This window comes from Pteropus medius, unplaced genomic scaffold (genome assembly GCF_902729225.1).
Source record: "Pteropus medius unplaced genomic scaffold, Ma_sr-lr_union100, whole genome shotgun sequence".
Taxonomy (NCBI): domain Eukaryota; kingdom Metazoa; phylum Chordata; class Mammalia; order Chiroptera; family Pteropodidae; genus Pteropus; species Pteropus medius.
The window spans coordinates 78575-96830 of record NW_024349339.1 but is presented as its reverse complement, the minus strand read 5'-3'; the positions used below and the strand labels follow the sequence as shown (position 1 = coordinate 96830).

The window sequence follows — 18256 nt, the reverse complement described above, 5'->3', positions numbered from 1 at the left end:
CAGGATTAGGAGAAAGATAGTGACCAGAATGTGCATGAAGGGAGAATATGTGTGATAGCCTAGATAAGGTGTGGAGAGATGGCGTCTCTAATAAAGTGACATTTTAGCAGAAACCAGAAGAATATTAGAAAGCAAGACCGATGGATATTTGAGAAAGAGTGCTCCAGAAAGAGGGAACAGCAAGAACAAGAAGGCCAGTGTGGTTCATGGAGAATGAGTTGTAGAAGATAAGGAATTGGCAGTGTACAAGATAGACTGAGGGAGGCAGTAACACCTTCAGCTGAGAAATTCTCCAAGTCTGCCTTAGAAAGTAGTGATACATCATAACAATGCCAGGGACACAGTAAGTGCTCTATAAACATTTTCCGAATGAATGAATTCCTGAGGTAGATGAAGAATTATTTTGAAATCCACGTCCTAAGGATCTCAGCTGACTGAGTGAGCCCCTAACTCGGGCCAGTTTGGTACTTGATTATATTTAATTTAGCATTTTCTCTAGATTTTTTCAAAGATATGTCTTACCTTTTTGAGAAAACATTTGGTATATTTAAGATGTGAAACATGTCTTTTATTTTATGATTATAAGTCTAATGGTAAAACTCAACAAACACATGTTTGATTTAATGTATCAAGAAAAATAGTAAAATATAGATGTCGAATACAAGAAAATGAAAAATGATAAGGGTGGTTGGTTACCTCTGATTGATGGGATGAGAGATAATTTGTAGTTTTGAAATCTTATTTTTTATTGTGCCTTAAATTTTTCCTACAATGAACATGTATACTTTTAGAATTTAAAATAATACATTTCAATAATAAAAGGTACTAGATACTAAAGCTCTTGAAATCCACCTCCATTAACTCTTGTTCAGGATCCACACAGTTGAAGTATTTTAGTTTTGATATCACTATTGGTTGGTTATGTACATAAAAAAGTTGTAGAAAATGCCAGCTCCTACATATGTACACAAATATTTCATCACCAAGATATTAAAAGTATCTGTATAAAACTAATTCTACCAACACTCTAAAATGCTCTTACAGACTTATATGTTAGCAAAATAAACCACAGAAAGTGGGGATAATACATTTCGTCAGGACAGTATCTTCTAGTAAACAAGTTGTCCGTGACAAAGCTTGCTGAATATTTAATTGCCTCTTTTAGTTATCCAAAATAAAAAGACAAATTCTTGAATTTCTCCAGCAAAATCGCCATTAACAAGAAAGGACTGGTAGACAGATAATGCTCATTTTTCAAAAGAGATATTTGTAAGAATGACCCAGATGGCCTAGCCCTTCTCAATAAGCCATTGTTCTGTGTCTAAAACTCAAAAACTAGAGGAAGTCACAGATGACTAAAGAGCTGGAGACATATTTTTGAGGCCAACTGACATTGTTTCAAATAAGATAAATGTCTTGACCAAACTGAAGGACCATGAGACATGGGAATAGACCAATGGCTCTACTGCATCCCAGGGTATAGCATGACTCTTCCTCTGCCTATACATTAAAATCTGTGTGCTCTGGACTGGCCAGAGAATAGATGAGACAGAAGAAAATAGTTTCTCTAAAATCAGACCTACCAAAACTATTAAAAGCCATCAGATAGCTACAATCCATTTATCACTTTAGCATCAATCATCTCTCTACCTAGGCCTAAAGCAGTCACTTATGGAACCCATGGAGATGTGCTTAACATTTTCTGGCTGGCTGGATTCCTTATTTCTGACTCCTGCATGTTTTTTGGCTATATAGCCCCTGGAATGTCTGCTTTCCAACAAAAGTAGCTGACAGTGTAAATTTCTCATTGACCTCCACTCTTAAGTTGGAAGTAAGTACTTGAAACCATCTAGGTCGACTGTTTCCTCTAATTCCCTCTGATCTCAGCTAGTAGGCTCACTTATCTGTGTCACATCCTAGACTCTGAAGCCACCTCAGACCCTAAGTCAGTGACTTGCCCACCTCAACTCTCTGGGGGTACAGTGACTCAGCAGCAGCCCTGCTCTGCTGATAATCCTCTTCTTCTCATACTGCAGCCCTAAATATAGGGCTACCTCTTTTATTTTCTTGTGATGTTTGTTATTTATTTGGGAGAATTGTCTCATGTTAATTTGTTTGCTGGTTGGTTATTTTTCTTTTTTTTTAAGACAAGACCCTCTCTTGTTCTGCTTATTCAGTAGTCTCTTGCCTCGTTTCCTCATGCTTAAGTATTTTTCTAATTCCCCAGTTCCTCCGAAATTGAATTTTGCTTTGCCCACTCTTTCAGAGACTGGAATTCTGAATCTTGGTTTCCCTGGCCAAGTCTTTTCTACCTTCTAATAGACTAATGCCTAAATAAGCAGCCACAGGCTGGAGAATCACTGGCTGTTCTGGTCTCCAGATCCAGTAGTCTGGAACCAACCCAAGTGCCTTCTGTGTGCCAGGCACAGAACTGGGGATCCTGCAGGGAGCAAGAGAGACAGAGCTCCTACATCATGGTGCTTACATTATGATGTGGAGAAATACAATAGAACATATAAGCAAATATAATTCTAAGTCATTATTATTATGAAAAAAAAAATACTCATTCTGCCTTATGCCTACTGCTGACCTTCTGTGATGCCTGCAGTTTATATGAACTTCTCTTCTATCTGCTGTTGAGAACTTCCCTAAATATTGCCCTTAGTTAAAGCAGATCCCATTGAACATCATCTGGAATCTGCATTTGGAGCTTTTGACAAATAAGTTGTAAAAGCAATGACTAATCCCACTAATGTCTGCCGGGAATCCTTTAGTAATTATGGGATCTTCCCTTCTACATGATCATAGCTATCTTTCCTTGACTGGGAAGTCCAACTCCACACATGAAACTCATAGGACTACCTCAACTTCCTCTTCCCTGGGCTGTCGTACTATTTAAAAACAAAACAAAACAAAACAATATCTGTTTATTTAGAGAACCAAATAGAAAGGCATGGACAATAGCGCACATCTCCCACTCTCCTTTCTTCTCTCTCTGTGTTCAAGTCTCTGAGTAATTGGGTCCTCTCCAGCTTTTTAAAAAAACTCTCTTTTCCAAATTCCCCTGGTACTCTATCTTTGTTTATGCTATTGCACTGATATGCCCTTCCTTATCCTGTTTGTCAAAATCATATTGATCATCGTTACACAGCTTAAATTTCCCCTTTTTGAAACCTAGAACCATCTTCTATGTACTTTTCCCAACTATTCCAACCTAAAGAGAGTCTTCTCTCCTCTGAACTTTCATTACATTTATTATCCATGACACACATTTAACACTCGTAAATTCTCTTGTCTTAGTTTTCTTTTAATTTTCATGTTTTTATCTCAACTGCATAGTAAGTTAATTAAAAGCAGTATCTTATTTACATAATGGGTCCTAATTCTAGAGTCAGACTGCCTACATTTTGATCCTTTCACTGTTATTTACCGACTTATTCTTGGTTTGTTTTATCATTCTGTAAAATGGAAATAGTGAAGTATTCCCAAATACAGGTTTTGTGGACATTATATGAGAGAACACATGTAAAGTACTTAAAATAGTGCCTGGACCATGGTAGGCACTCATTAAATGTTAGCAATTATAATAATTATTCATGTCTCTTACCTTCAAAGGACCTAATACAGTGCCTTGGTCTATGGAATTCAGTTGAGTCAGTTGAGGGAAATAATATAGATGTGTGGCCAGTATAGCATGGAGTAGGGGAACGTCCTGACATCACTAATATAATGCCACAGATGCCTGTCACTTACTGTTGGCAGCCAGACACCCTCTTTCTGTGTCCCCTCTCCTCCCAAATACTGCTCGAGAGACTTCTGAGGGTTTGGCTCAGTGAACAAAGAATGCTTTCCCAGAGCATGCTTCTCTTCCTGCCAATCAAAACTGATCAGGCTGCAGAGAGCAAGTCCCCAGGCATCCTAAGGGTCTTGAAGGTAGAATTAAAATGTGGACCAGAGGGATTTCATATGCCCAAAAAGAAGCCCATCAGCCAACTATTTTATTTAATATACCCCAAGACTGGTCTACTAAAGTGGGAAGCAGACTCAGCAAGATGCTCCTCTTTCATCTCCCAGGCAGTGTTAGAATGCCAATAGGCACTAGTCAGTATAATGCTCTCAGTTGGGATCCCATCATCAGCTAAAGAATAACAGATGCTAGCCAAAGAGTTGGGGCCACTTGTGCTGCTCAACTAAGCGATAAAGGTAGATTTTTTTTTTTTTTTTTAGAAAGAGAACATTAAACTGGAAAGTATAGTTTGAGCCACAGTAAGCATCACGGATGTCACTACCATTTAGTAGACCAAGTGAATTCAACAGATCCAGGCTTAAGCCATATGTGACCTATTGAGAACAATTCAGAGAGGCAAGAAATGATTTTATTGTAAGTGAAAAAGTGTCATCAAAGGCATGAACGTAGATCCAGTGAAACAAATATGTGCTTTGGATGCAAACAGATCTGGATCCTTCATATTCAAGCTGTGTGATCTCGGGAAACTTTTCTAACCCCAGTTTTCTGACTGATAACGGCAATTATAACACCTAGCTCACCTGACTGCAGTGAACCTTAAATGAGATAGATAATGTATTTATTATCTCAGGCTACCTAGTCTGTGGTACAAGTGCCCTTCTCTGTCACTCCAAAAGCAGATGCATTCTGCCCCAAGCTAAAAGTGAAGCACCTGGTGACAGTTCCGCAGGCTGGTGAAATAGGATTATTTGAACCTTTCTGAAATGTTGACCTAGATTGTGCTGGGTGTTGTACAATTAACAAAGTAGAAAGGCTCTCCGCTCCCAGTGCTTTTCACACTGGCAACTCAGAAGCCTACCTCGGTGTAGAGGGCTGTCTTCTCCCAACCCTCCAGAAGAGATCCGGATTTATCCTGGGTTTCACCATGATGTTGACACATTGCCATTTCCAACAAGGCCAGTTTCCTTGCTGAAAGAAGTCCTTCCCCTGGGTGAAATCCCAGCAGCTTCATTTGCTTAAGTTCCCTTATTGGTTTTGCTCATGCCAGCTGTGGTTTTCCCTCATTACAGTGTATTGATAACAAGTATACAGCCAGGGCAAACTTGCCCTAAGAAGGCCGCCTCTCGATTTCCCTGACTGCCCAGGGACGGGGCGGTTTTACTGCTGGGTGGAGAGGGTGTTACGGAGCAGAGAGGCGCCCTCCTGGACAGGGCTAGGGGAGCAGCGAAGGGAGGTCGGGAACCCCGGGCCGGGCGGGAGAAGGGAATCGCGTGCAGCTTCTGGGTCGAGCCCGACAGGTTCCAGCGGCTCCCCTCACCCTTCTCTACGCCTCCCGGGTTTTCCTCTTGGCTCGGGGTTTCTTGTTTTCAGTTCTCGGTGATCTCCAGCAGCAGGTGCTGGTTTGCCAACCTCCGCTCCCGAGGAGGCAAGGGAGAGGATAGAAGGGAAGGAGAGGATGAAACCGCGCGCCGGCGTTGGCGGAGTTCGCTCTCTATAGCTGAGCAGCGGCGTGGGCGGCGGCCCTGGCTTCCAGGGCATGTTGCGATGGCTGCTCAGAAGAGACTGCAAGTAGGATGAGCCGCGTGCGTGCGCGTGCAGGGTGTGAGTTGTGCAAGTCCGAGGAGGGGGCGCCGGGGCCGCGTTGGAGAGCCGAGGTGGCCGCTTCCCTGCGGGGTCGGCCATGCCGGGTAGCGGTCCCCAGGTTTGCCCCTCCGGAAGGTGGGGGAAGGAGCCAGCAGCGGCGAGCGTGGCCCTGAGGGAGCCGAGCCAGGGCAGCGCCGCGGGCCGGAGTAGCCGGGGCGGCGGCTGCGGGCGACCTCCGGGCCCGGGCGGGTCGGGCTCCTGGAGGTCGCGTCTCTGGGCTCCCGCGGCTCGGGTGGGGCGGAGGGGAAAGCCGAGCGCACCCTGTCCGCGGACGGAGCCGCCCAGCCGGGGTCTCGGGCGCGGTGAGGCCGGCGTCCCCGGCCCGCGGCCTAGGGCACCGGTCCACTCCCTCCCGCCCCAGGGCACGGCCGCCGAAGCGGGAGGCGAGCTCGGGCGCCCCAGATGGAAACGGTCCCACAGCCCTGTTCCTGCGGCTCGGACCCTCGCGCGCTGGTGGGGTGAGGCATCATCCGACATCTCGGATTCAGCCCCAGCCATTAGCTTTTCGTATCCATCAGCTTTTCGTATCCATCCCTCCAACCAAACTGCCACCACCGTCAGGCCGGCCCTAAAGAAAAGCCCCTCGTCCCTTCTGCGCCCCTCACCCTTCAGTCTCCAGTGGAATTCGCGTTTTCACCCTGCGTTCATTTTAGCTGGGTTGGTTCACATTTTTAACTCCCTGCGAGGACGCGTTACAAGTATAACGTGGAGAAATAAATACATCCTGATTTTCTTCCCTAAACTGTCTCAGCCATCACCCCTTTTAAAGTCCTTGAAAAACAGCCTTAGCTTCCAAAATACAGAATACTCTAACTGGGTTGTTTGTCTTTGGGGTAACCGTTCACAGCTCTGGTTTGTGCTCTGTGTTTTGTGATAAAGAGATGAAATGCTAATCTAGATTTAGGGAAAGTTTTCCTATTGGTTGCCAGACTGTATTGGAGTATCCCCAGGCCCCCTGAGGCGCTTGTTGATTCAGATCTACTTTTCTTTCTTTTCTTTTCTTTTCTTTTCTTTTCTTTTCTTTTTCTTTTCTTTTTCTTTTCTTTTCTTTTTTTCTTTCTTTTTTTCTTTCTTTCTTTCTTTCTTTCTTTCTTTCTCTTTTCTCTCTTCTTTCTTTTCTTTCTTTCTTTCTTTCTTTCTTTCTTTCTTTCTTTCTCTTTTTTTTTCTTCTCTTTTCTTTCTCTTTTTCTTTTTCTTTTTTCTTGCTTTCCTTTCTTTCTTTTCTTTCCTTCTTTTCTCTTTCTCTTTCTTTCTTTCTTTCTTTCCTTTCTTTCTCTTTCCTTTCTTTCTTTCTCTTTCCTTTGCTTCCTTTCTCTTTCCTTTCCTTCCTTCCTTCCTTCCATTTTTTCTTTCTTTTTAACCATCTTAGAATAGATGCAAAAATCCTTTGGTCTAAGTACTGAATACTTATAAATTTGGGAAAGATCTTCGTTTCTTCACTTATTTCATCATATATTTCTAATGTATTTTATAAACGGAAAACAGTGGATATACCTCAATATTCTTTTGGACTTTCCAAGAACTACAAGAAGTCAGGAATATAGTATATTTTTAAACTCTTAATGTATTTAGCGTTTAATGGGTATGATTCCATTTATCTGATTACTTACATATACAATTAATGTTAGCAGTTTTTTAAATACTGGTATTATCTAATGCTTGGATAATAGGATAGCGTCACCAAATATTTGTGAAATTGTCTTATTTCAATAAGCCCAGGAAGGTGCTTATTTCAGACTTGCCTCTCTCTTCACCTGTTTTCTTCTAATTTGGCATTCTTATTTTAAGTTACCTGAATCTGTCTACTTGAAGTACCTTAAATATATCCGTATGGTCTAGTAACTGACTGTATCTCTATAATTCAAAATGTTTTTGAGTATTTCTACTTAATTTGAGAATGAGTTTTACTTTTCAAAGTAAATTACAATTCTGGTCATCACAAAAGTACTTAAATATCATAAGCAAAGTAAATCGAACTCTTAATACAACAAGAAAGAAGCCAGTATTTTTAAACTTGCATTTATAATGAAAATCTTATGCAACTCATTATAATGGAAAATATTAAAAGATAGGAAACAGAAACTTGGAATGTGTGTATGTTGATGGAAGTTTTCATTCATCACTTCCCTTTTCTACATATTTGTTGTAATTACCAAACTAATGAAAAGATCCTATTTTATATTAATGGCTTCTCTGGAGCTATGTTTTCATGGATTATGTCTGCTTAACTACCCTAAGTGATTAATGAAAATTGTATTTTTAAAATATTTTTCTCATTCTACAACTGGGTTACCTTGTCTCACCATTCTAGCAGACCACAGTGGTTTCTACATTAAATTACTGTAATAGATGTAAAAGTGTTGCTATCATTTTATAGCTTTTTATGCAATTTTATACCCTTTTATATGCTTTCATGTCATTTGATACCTTTTAGAATTTTTTCATTTGTTCTTGTACGTAAATTTAGAAGAATTCTTTCATTCAGATTTGATTGCAGTTTTAAGAAACAACCCTAAGTTATGAAGTAGGAGGATTTTTGTTCTTGCGGTATTAGAATTTAGGATTGTAAACTAATCTGCAGTGATTGCTCATTTGAGACTGGTAAATACTATTCCCTCAGCAAATAATTAGTATCAATCTAAGTGCTATGTAAGGTCTCTGACCGCTAAAAGGAGGATAATGAACAGTTAGAACATAATGCTGGATCAAATTTGCTAAATAACACGAATAAAAAAGTAAATTCAGGTACTGGGGAAGAACGATATGCCATACCTTGAAGGTAGAATTCAAGTGCAGGCATACCTCGGAGATATTGTAGGTTTGGTTCCAGACCAGCACAATAAAGCAAATGGTAATCTTTTTGCTGATGGAGGGTCTTGCTTTCTGTTTGTTTAAAAAAAAAAAAAACCACCTCTGAAGCTCAGTAAAGCAGCAAAACACAATAAAACAAGGTATGCCAGTAGATATAGGTAGACATAAGTAGCCAGTAGACAAGGTAGAATTGATGGAGTAATTTCCAAATGAATGCTGTAAATCAAAGGACCTGACAGGAAAGCAGAATGTAGATGGTCTAGTGTGTCCAGAGCATTAGTGGATGATGGGAACAGTGGGTGATTAGGGTGGCAAAGGCAGTATTGGGTGTATAGTTCTTGGAAAGCGAAATATTAGGAAGGTCAGGAAATAAAAATTTATTAAATCAGGATTCCAAATTTAAACCTAAAATATCAGAATTCTAAGGTTGGATCTCAAATATACCAAATGTTCTTAAAAATCTTGTGTTTTAAGTGTTAATATGCCCCCATGGACCTACAGCATATGTGTTTTCAAAACTATAATGTTAAGATTCACCAAAAACATTATAATCATTGCTGTTGTTTCACTATTAACAGTTCAGGGAAATGACGAACAATTGAGAACATGATTTTTTAAAAAATCTTTTTCATCCCAAAATATATGTCCAATAAGCTTATTCATTCAGCATGGTTTTGCTCTTTATTTTTTCTCTTCAACAAATGTTTTTCTCTCATAAAATGAAAATAAAGAGTAATCACCACCATAAAGCATCGTATATATGGTTTTAAGTCACACCACTGACAGTAATTCTTATGCTTAGTGACTCACTCTAAAGCAAAGGTCATAAGCACTTTTTGAACATTCAAAGCATTCTGCCTTTATGATAATTATCAAATCTCTAAGGGAATATGTAGAAAACCCCAAAATCTCCCTGCTTGCCTTGGACATTTTTCCTAACAGCCCCCACCACCACCACCACCACACACACACACTTTTGCGTAGCTCAGCCTTGTTATTCAGGCCTCAGCTTAGATCTCATTTGATTTACTCCATTGTAGTTTAAGATTGATAACTTACTATACCAAGCATTGTTCTAAGTGTTCTACATGTATTAATGCATTTAATACTATAGTCCTATAAAGAATATTTCATTTCTCTTTTTTGTCTGATGAAACGAAATTACAATATGGTTAAATAACTTGATGGGTCTTAATAATGGCAAAGCGAGAGTTCCAACTTAGGATAAGTCCTTGTTTTAACCAAATATTATGGTCTCTGGAAACATGTTAATAAATTTGTTGTGAGGCCTAATAATATAATGGAATTATCTTTCTTGGGATTTTGGTTCTTAAAGGATACACCTTTTTCTTGTATAATTGGAATTATACAGTTTGTAGAGCTTTGTATCCCACCTTCCCATCCCATTTAACATACACTAAAGATTTTCTCATGACATGAAAAATATTTCAGACATTTTTTTCCTTGATGTTAACTGGTCCTTACTGACATTGTCACTCTCTCTAATTTGCAGCAGATATCTGAGATAGATTGTGAAACTGGATAACAAAAGCTAATATTATGTCTAAAATAAGACAATGATTAAAAGCTTTTAGGATGCTCAGATAGTCTAGGTTGCAAAACTGTAAGGAGAGAGCAGGTGCAGCCTCTGAAATCAGCTAGACCTGGATTTGAATCCCAGTTCTGCCCTTTACTGGCTGTGACCCTCAGGCAAGACTGAGTTTCTTTGATTTCTCATTCATCAAACACGATAGTACTTCACAGAGTTGTTTTTACTGATTCAAGATAATGAATATAAAAGTGCCTGGTACATAGAAAGCATTTAATACTATTATAAAATGATTTAACAATATGGATGGACTTGTTTCTCTATTTACTTATTCAGTGGCTCTTAATTGTATGCTGACTAATTGGGATTACCAGATATAAAATTAAAATCGAGTTTACTGTTATTGCTTTTAATGTCAGTTTACATTTTAGATTTTCAAAAAGGCTTTCAAATATATTCATATCTTTTAGGGTGAGGCTAAAATTAGTTTTTGTTCTCTATTCTTAGTCATGTGTATTCATTTCCTGTTCAAAATTATGTGGGCTTAATCTTATCCTTATTCTGTGACTTACTCTGTTTCAAGTCTTGGCTTTTACTTTATTATTTTGTACACTCAAAGGGAGCAGATTTCCAAAATACCTGAGGCTACCTTTTCATTGTCTATTTAGATGTTTTTTTGTTTATCTTTAAGCCCCACTGAGTTGATGATTTGTATTAGATACTTTTTGGAATTTTCATGTAATTTTAAATGATTAGTACAGCTCTAAAAAGTTTTAAATGTGCAATAAATTAACTATTTTATTAGGTAGTATTTCTGTTTTCACTAAGACCAAAAAGTGCCTTAAGTAACATAAAAATCGTGGGTGTAAATTGTGTTAAAATTAGCGATATTATACATAAGAAAAAATGTTTTAAATAGGGGAAATGTTTTCTAAGCTGCATTCCTATTTTGTCTACATTTTCTTTTCAAATTAAATCGAGTTTAGTTTTTAACGTAGTCATCTTATCACATTTTTAAAACACAGAAAAAGTATAAAACAATAGTGAATATCACCTACAGTTCTCACCTAGAGTTAGTTTTTGCAACATTATTTTTATTTTTAAAAATCTTAGTCAATATAAACATATCGTTTAAAAACTTTATATGCATATGTAGTTCTCTTACTTGCTGTTCAGTCAATATATCTTATTTCCCTGTGTCATTAAAAATCCTTTTAAAAGATTTTTTTTGGCTGAATGGCTTTCAACATATTCAAGTACTGTAATTTAATCAAGTTAATATTGTTGAGTATTTAGAGGGTGACCAATTTTTTTATTGTTATAAAATACAGTGTGATAAATGTCAGTATATATAGCTCTTTATACACATTGATGAATATCTTTTTTAACAGATTCTTACATGCGATCATGCAGATTGCCCTCTTAAAAAATTGCACCAGCTTATAGTCTTATCAGCAGTGCATAAGTGTCCATTCTCTGCCCTCATCACCACCACTCTCACCAACACCCCACAGCCTATCTTTGTTTTGATAGACAAGAGTGGGAACAGTGTTAAGAAACCCATTCTGTGGGGTCAGAGAGGCTGAGTTGAATTTTGTTCTGACACTATGTAATCTTGGGCAAATTTCTTATTAATTTCCTTAAGCCTTAGTTTCTTTGTAACATTGTGATAATAGTACCTATTAACATGATAACATCACATAATGTCGTGGTTGTGGAGATTAACTGATGATGTATATTGAAGCACTTAAGTCCTTGAGATGTTAGCTATCTTTGTTTATTATGAATGAGATTTCCCCACATTATATTTTATGCTTGGTATATTTATATTTTATACCTGGTGGTGGCTGGTTTAAAGGAAAGTTATTCATTTGTAAATCCCCATCTAGCTACCTTACTGAACTCTTTTATATACTGTTAATTAAATTGAAGGAATTAGTCCAACAGTTTTTCAGTTGAGTCTCTTGATTTTCAGGATATGTAATGGTGACCCAAAAATATCAATTTTTTTCAATATTTCCATTTTTTTTTTCTGACTGCATTGGTTGACATCAAAGAACAGTGTTAATAGTAGCAATTTGGCTTATTTCTTATTTGAATGGGACTTCTTCTCTGGTATTTCACTTTTTAAATTCTGATGGCTATTGTTTTCTAACAAAGGTGTCCCCTGCTTTTGTACAGATATTCCGGAAAATATTTTTGAATGTGAATTGTGAGAAACTTGAAAATAGACATGTATATTATTAAATCCCTAACTATCTTTTAGACACATCTTTAAAAATATTTTTTCAGCATTTGACTCGTATTTAAGTTAACATGCAACCAGTTTAAATGCAGTAAGGCTATAATTGTACTGCGTTCAACCTACTTAACGATTCCATCCTTATGTCAGTGGTATAAATTTTGAACCTTACTCTTTCACTGTTGTCCACTGTTAACATCATATTTATAAAATATTACTAAAAGTAAATGAAACAATTTTGCCCCTGAAATAAAACCCTTTATTCAAATGTTCAAATGAAGTCTTAGAATCAGGGTCCAACTGCCCTCCTTGCTCAACTTTTTAGACATCTTTCAAAATACTATTTGAAAACTACTGCTACCCGCCCCCCGCAAAAAAAAAGATCTGAATAATTTACAAATTTCCACAATGACAATGCAACTGAAACTGAACTTCTCAAAGTCTAGCAAGATACCACCTTGTGATATCATGAGGTTTTTATTAAGTAGTTTTTGTACCGAAGTCCTAATTTAGCGGGTTTCTTTTAAACGATTAAGTGTACCAATGTATAGTACATGAACATATGGTATTATACAAGTATATGTAATGTCTTTCTATCTTTAGGATAATAAAATATCGTCTACATGTTGATGACTACCAAATTTTTATCTTCAATCCTGACTTCTCTCTTTTACACAGCTGTCTTGAGGACAGTTCCACTTGACTAGCTATTTGGCATCTGAAGTGAAAATTATCTATAACAGAATTTATATCCTTCTAGATCTGTTCCTTTCCAAATCTTTCCCATTTCAAGTATTACTACCTTCTCAGGTGCTCAGACTAAAAGTCTAGACATTCTTGATTCCTCATGTCCCTCTTTCATCTTCCACACCCAATCCAATGCAGGAACCTTTAATCAATACATATAATGAATTAACAAGGTTGTTCAATATTAGAAAAACATCTATTATCATAGAATAAAATCTACCGGGTTAATATGTGTTATTATGATTTAAACATACTACATAATTTACTTTTCTCCTATTTAGAACTTTTGTATATAGTATAAGCTTATACATATATTTGGTTATTTTTGCTGCCATTTTTGTTGAGTTTTGTCAACAGAGTTATGCTAGCCTCATAAACCAGTTCGGATGCTTTCATTTCTTTAGTGCCCTGGAATAAGTAACATCGGAGTTGCTAGATGCTTTGAGGTTTTGCTAGAACACACCCATAGAACCTATAGGTATGGCATCTTTTGTCAGGAATAGACTAGAGGATATAAACCTTTAACAAAGTTTTTATTCCATGATTACTCACATTTGCAACCTTAAGTCAGCTTTGATAACAAACTCTTAATTTATTGGCATAAAGATTTATGCAAAGAATCTTTTCTATTTTATTGAACATTACATTTTTAATGTCATGCATGCAGAGTTCCCTAACCTCCTGTACACTTTTATGAGGTTGTTTGTTCATTCGTTCGTTCGTTCATTCATTCATTCAATCATTCAGAAACAGCTCTCTGTTTTATTAAAACCAGTTCTTTTTTTGCTTCCTAATTTATTTGTGCTTTTAATTTTATTTTTACCCACCTTTACTTTGTTTTTTTTTTTGTTGTTGTTGTTCATTTTAACCTTTCCAATTTAATGTTAAATTCTTTTATTTTTTTGTTTTTGATTAAATACATTTACACCATTAATTTTTCTTTAAGTATCAGTTTGGCCACATTCCATAGGTTATAACTTTATTGTCATCTATTTCTAAATGTCCATGATTTTATTTTTTTATTTTTCTTTAACTACAGAGTTACTTGGAAGAGAGTTTTAATTTATAGATATTGTGTTTTTTAGGATTTTTAAATTTGTTTTTGGCTATGTGCTGTTAACCTCTTATTTTTTGTATCATGGTCAGAGTATGTTTCCATTCTCTAGGTTTGAATTTTCCCTAAGCCTTGAAAAAGTTGGTCTAGCACAAATGTCTGTTTGTATCTCAACTTTGAAGTCATGCAATCCATAGTGAATTATTTGAGTACCTGAGATAAGAGTCATTTTTACTGTTTAAAGATCTTTGTACCCTGAAGTTTAATACTGTCATCATCATTTAAGGTCTGCAGATAAGAAAAGTAAGTCTAATGCTTTGGTTTGCCAGGAATTTTTGTCATCTTCGTGTAAAGATAGGATGGTGTACCTTTCTAAATAAACTGTTTTTAAAATATTTGAGTTCCATAAGTGGGGATCTCTACTTATACATCTCTGCCCCTCTTAGCCCTGGTGTGCTTTTTTCTATGTGTTTCCTAGGGCTTCCTAGGGGTTGGAAGTACCATGGTTTCTCCATGGCCCTCATTATGCCCTTTAATCCTATTTCAGTAAACATCTTCTGAATACTTTTCCCCCCAAGATTATAAAATTTGGGGGAAAAAAATTACCTCTTCTCTCCTGACCTGTTTATGGATGGGATGAATAAACTGGCTAAGAAGAATAGCAAAATTATAGGAATTATTCCACATTATTGAAAAAGAAGAATGGTGGCAATTCTAGTAATTTATAAGAAAATTAACCAGTCACTTTAAGAAAAAAAGTGCTTCAAATCATTGCCCTTTTATTTTCCTTTAAGTTTCCCACTTTCAATGTTCTTTCAGGTCTTTCGATTACATTAGAGAGCCTCTTGTTGGTCCTAATGTGTTTAAAACCTTCCTTTTGATTAAGAATGTCAGCAGGGAGTAAGAGACAGAATTTGAAGTCAAATTCTGATCCACAGTTTAAAACGGTTTTCTTTACTAAGAGAAACACTAGATTTGCAGTATAGGTAGTATATGTTTAAAGTAACGATTTTGAAAGGAAAAAAATCAAATCGGCATGTAAAAAAAAATCACAAAATTTATTTTGTGAGTTTGGTTAAGGTAGGAAATTTTTCTGCCGGCCTCAGAAGCTGGGAAGCATGTGCCAGGTTGGCAGCTACACCTTAGATTCAAGACTATCCATGCTGTGATAGCGCCTGAGTGAAGACAAGGAAGATGGAGAAAGCACTTTGGAACTCCAGAGTGATAGCCAGAAGCCAGAATGCCAGTTTGGCAAGTGTGCTATTGAGTGCTGTGTCTTGCTTGGGCCTGAGCATTCCTTCAACTAACAGGTAGATCTTAAATGTTTATATCCTACTTTGACAGCAGATGAGTGCTTAAGTTTTCTTTACATTTTAACAGGTACTTATTTGATGATAAACACCTAAAATAGGCAGGATAGATTAACATGGATTTATGTTTGATCCAGATCCCAAAATGGTTTTCTTCTCAATGAGCGATAGCCTCTTACCCAACTTTTTATATTATCTCTTTAACAGATAATCAAAATTATAAGAGAAACTAAATCATTTACTTATTTTAGAAATATTGGTTCTGAAGACCGATTAATTTGTTTAATTGCCAAATCTTTGATTCTCAATAAAGTAGCTTTTTGTTTACCAAATCCAGTGGGTAAAGAATCTCTTCTAAGAGTGAGCAGTGGGGTAAGTGAATTCTATCCTCCCTGAACCTGCTTCTGTCCATGCACATGCACACATTAGCACACACGAGTGAGGAGGAGGAAAGGTGCAGGGGTAAGGAAGGAGAGCCAGAGACAAGAAGTATGATAAGATTCTTATATTTAACAATCTTTCTTCAGTTATTTGGTTGAACACGCTATCCTTATAATCTTCATTGCACCTTCCTTAAGATTCCTTCGTACTTACATGTTAAATAATTACTTTAACCATATAAGCATCCCAAAACTCTCACTGACCTTTCTTTTGGAGTTTTGATCTTTGGTGAGAGAGAGATTGGAAAAAACAACTAGGTGGGAGTATTTCGACTGCCAAACAGCAGCATTAAGCCTCTAGGTACTTTGGGAACTGGGGAAGAAGATGGGTCAGAAAAGGAGGCAGAAGAGTAACAAAAATGAACCTCCTGCTCTTTGAGGATTGGCAGTTCCCTTCCAGAGGTCTTGTTCTGTGTTTTTCACTCCACTACCCATCAGTCCTGGCCTACTGTGTCTTGTAAAGGCTGCCAAGAACTATATTGTTGAAGTGGTAGACTGGTTAGTTTTCACAGAATTATAGACGAAGAAGCTCCAGCATTTTCATAATTGAACCAAGTCTGTTGTTTTTCGCACTTCACTGCTTTTTTTTTTCTCTAAATTGTCCTTTTAGTTATTCTCATTTGTTCATTCGTTCATAAACAGATATGCATACCTTTTTCCTCTCCTGCCCTGCTGAATCCATTCTCCTGGTTTAAAGTTCTTCAAAGAAGAAGAAGAAAAATATATATCCTTCTCTACTACCTCCAAAACTATCTTTCTATATGTCATTTCCTTCCTACCACAAATTTATTTTAAAAATATATATGCTATCATCTGTAGCACACACAAGAGTTTTCGTTTTTCATTTTTTGTTTTTCTTAACCAGAAGTTTTTAACCTGGGTTCTGTGGTTCCACAAAGGCTCTGTGGACAGAATTTGGGCATTCTAGGATGTTGGGTGGGAAAAATTTTACAGCATTATATTCATATCTTCTAAATGAAATTTCACATTTCTCTTAATTATGAATGTAAGCAACAAATGAAATGTTAATATGTGGCTTTGTCACACATAGAAAACATAAATGTTTATCATGTTATATAGTTGAAATATTCTGAAATACTTTTAATTACTTTGAAAGTATTGTAGTGATTAGATCTACTATCTTATTTTAATGTTAATCAAATAGCATCTATTTCACCATATCACAAGTTTACATATTTTTATGAGTATATTAATATAATTGGCATCTTTGCAATACAATTCTATGTTTTTATATCTTCAAAAGCATTACTTTGAAAAAAGGCCTAGACTTCATTAGCCCGAGAAAGTGAACTATGGCACAAAAATATGGTTAGGAATAACTGTCTGTACATTCCATCTCTTTTCAATTCACAGAAATGGCTCCCTCAGTGGCCACTAATAGTCTACTCAATGTCCTCTTCTAAGTCATTCTAGAGTATTTGTATCATTTGATGCCATCAGTTTTTTTTTCTCCTTTGTCTTTAGTATCAAATCCTTATCGGACCCATTGGCTCTGTCTTAGAAAATTCTCTTCTGTTTCTCTTTTTTGCGGCATAATTTTAGATACCAGTTACATCTTGCTTGGACTGTGTTAGTCCCTTCCTAACTTGTCTTTGAGCCCTGTGCAAAACTCAAATAATCCAAAGATTAGTTTAACATCGTTCCACAAAACTTTTCCTGGAATAGTTGGGTTTTCAGCTGAATTCAGTCATAATGGGTAGGATTTTAACATGTGAAGCTGTAGAGAACGATATTTTAGAAGAAAATTTAGGTGAGTGTTCTTCAACTTGGCTACACTTTAGAAGCACGTGGCCAGGCTTCACCAGACCAAAAAAATAAACATCTCTAGGGATCAGACTCTGGTATCTCTATACTGCATTTTAAAACTCCTCAGGTGGTTCTAGTGTGCAACCAGACTGAAAGAACCACTGCTTTAAATACTCCTGTTTGGCTGGAGTGTAGGTTTTATGAAAGGAAGTAAAGAACATATCTGGAAAAGGGATTTGGGCCCAGATACAGAAATACTGTCATTTATTTAGCACATATTTAAGAAGTGCCTCTTGTGTGCCAGGCACTCTGCTAGGTGCTGGAGATACATGAGAAAACAAAACACAAGAATCCCTGCCCTATTGGAGTTTACAATTGAATTGCATTGGCAGCTGTTTAGGATGATTCGTATTGTAGATTCAACTAATTATAGTATATGATGATTTGTATTTAGAAGGAATCTTGAGTTAAATGCTCAAAATTCTAAATTTAATGTCTATATTATTACCTCACACTCTGATATGAATAGAACTCTAAAGAAAAATTTTGTTATAAACTTTTGTGCTAATTTTACTGAGCATACTTTCTAACATTGTTTTGTTAGCCTTAACGTTTTTCAGTTTCTTGCACACCAGGACAATTATCTAAAATCAGTAGTGTGTAGTAATTTAAAATCAGCCTATGAGGGCCATTGGAAGTAGTAACTCAAGCCTTTTGTTTTCCAT

General features: G+C 36.9%; 1 protein-coding gene across 1 annotated transcript in view; it reads left to right on the top strand.

Annotated features, from left to right (window-relative positions):
• Nucleotides 1–18256, top strand: part of LOC120618054 (probable ribonuclease ZC3H12C) — a 60917-nt gene that overhangs the window by 14168 nt on the left and 28493 nt on the right. The window contains exon 2 of the mRNA XM_039881916.1: nt 5113–5536. Coding sequence (XP_039737850.1) covers nt 5113–5536 — 424 coding nt within the window. The remainder of the gene's footprint in view (nt 1–5112; nt 5537–18256) is intronic.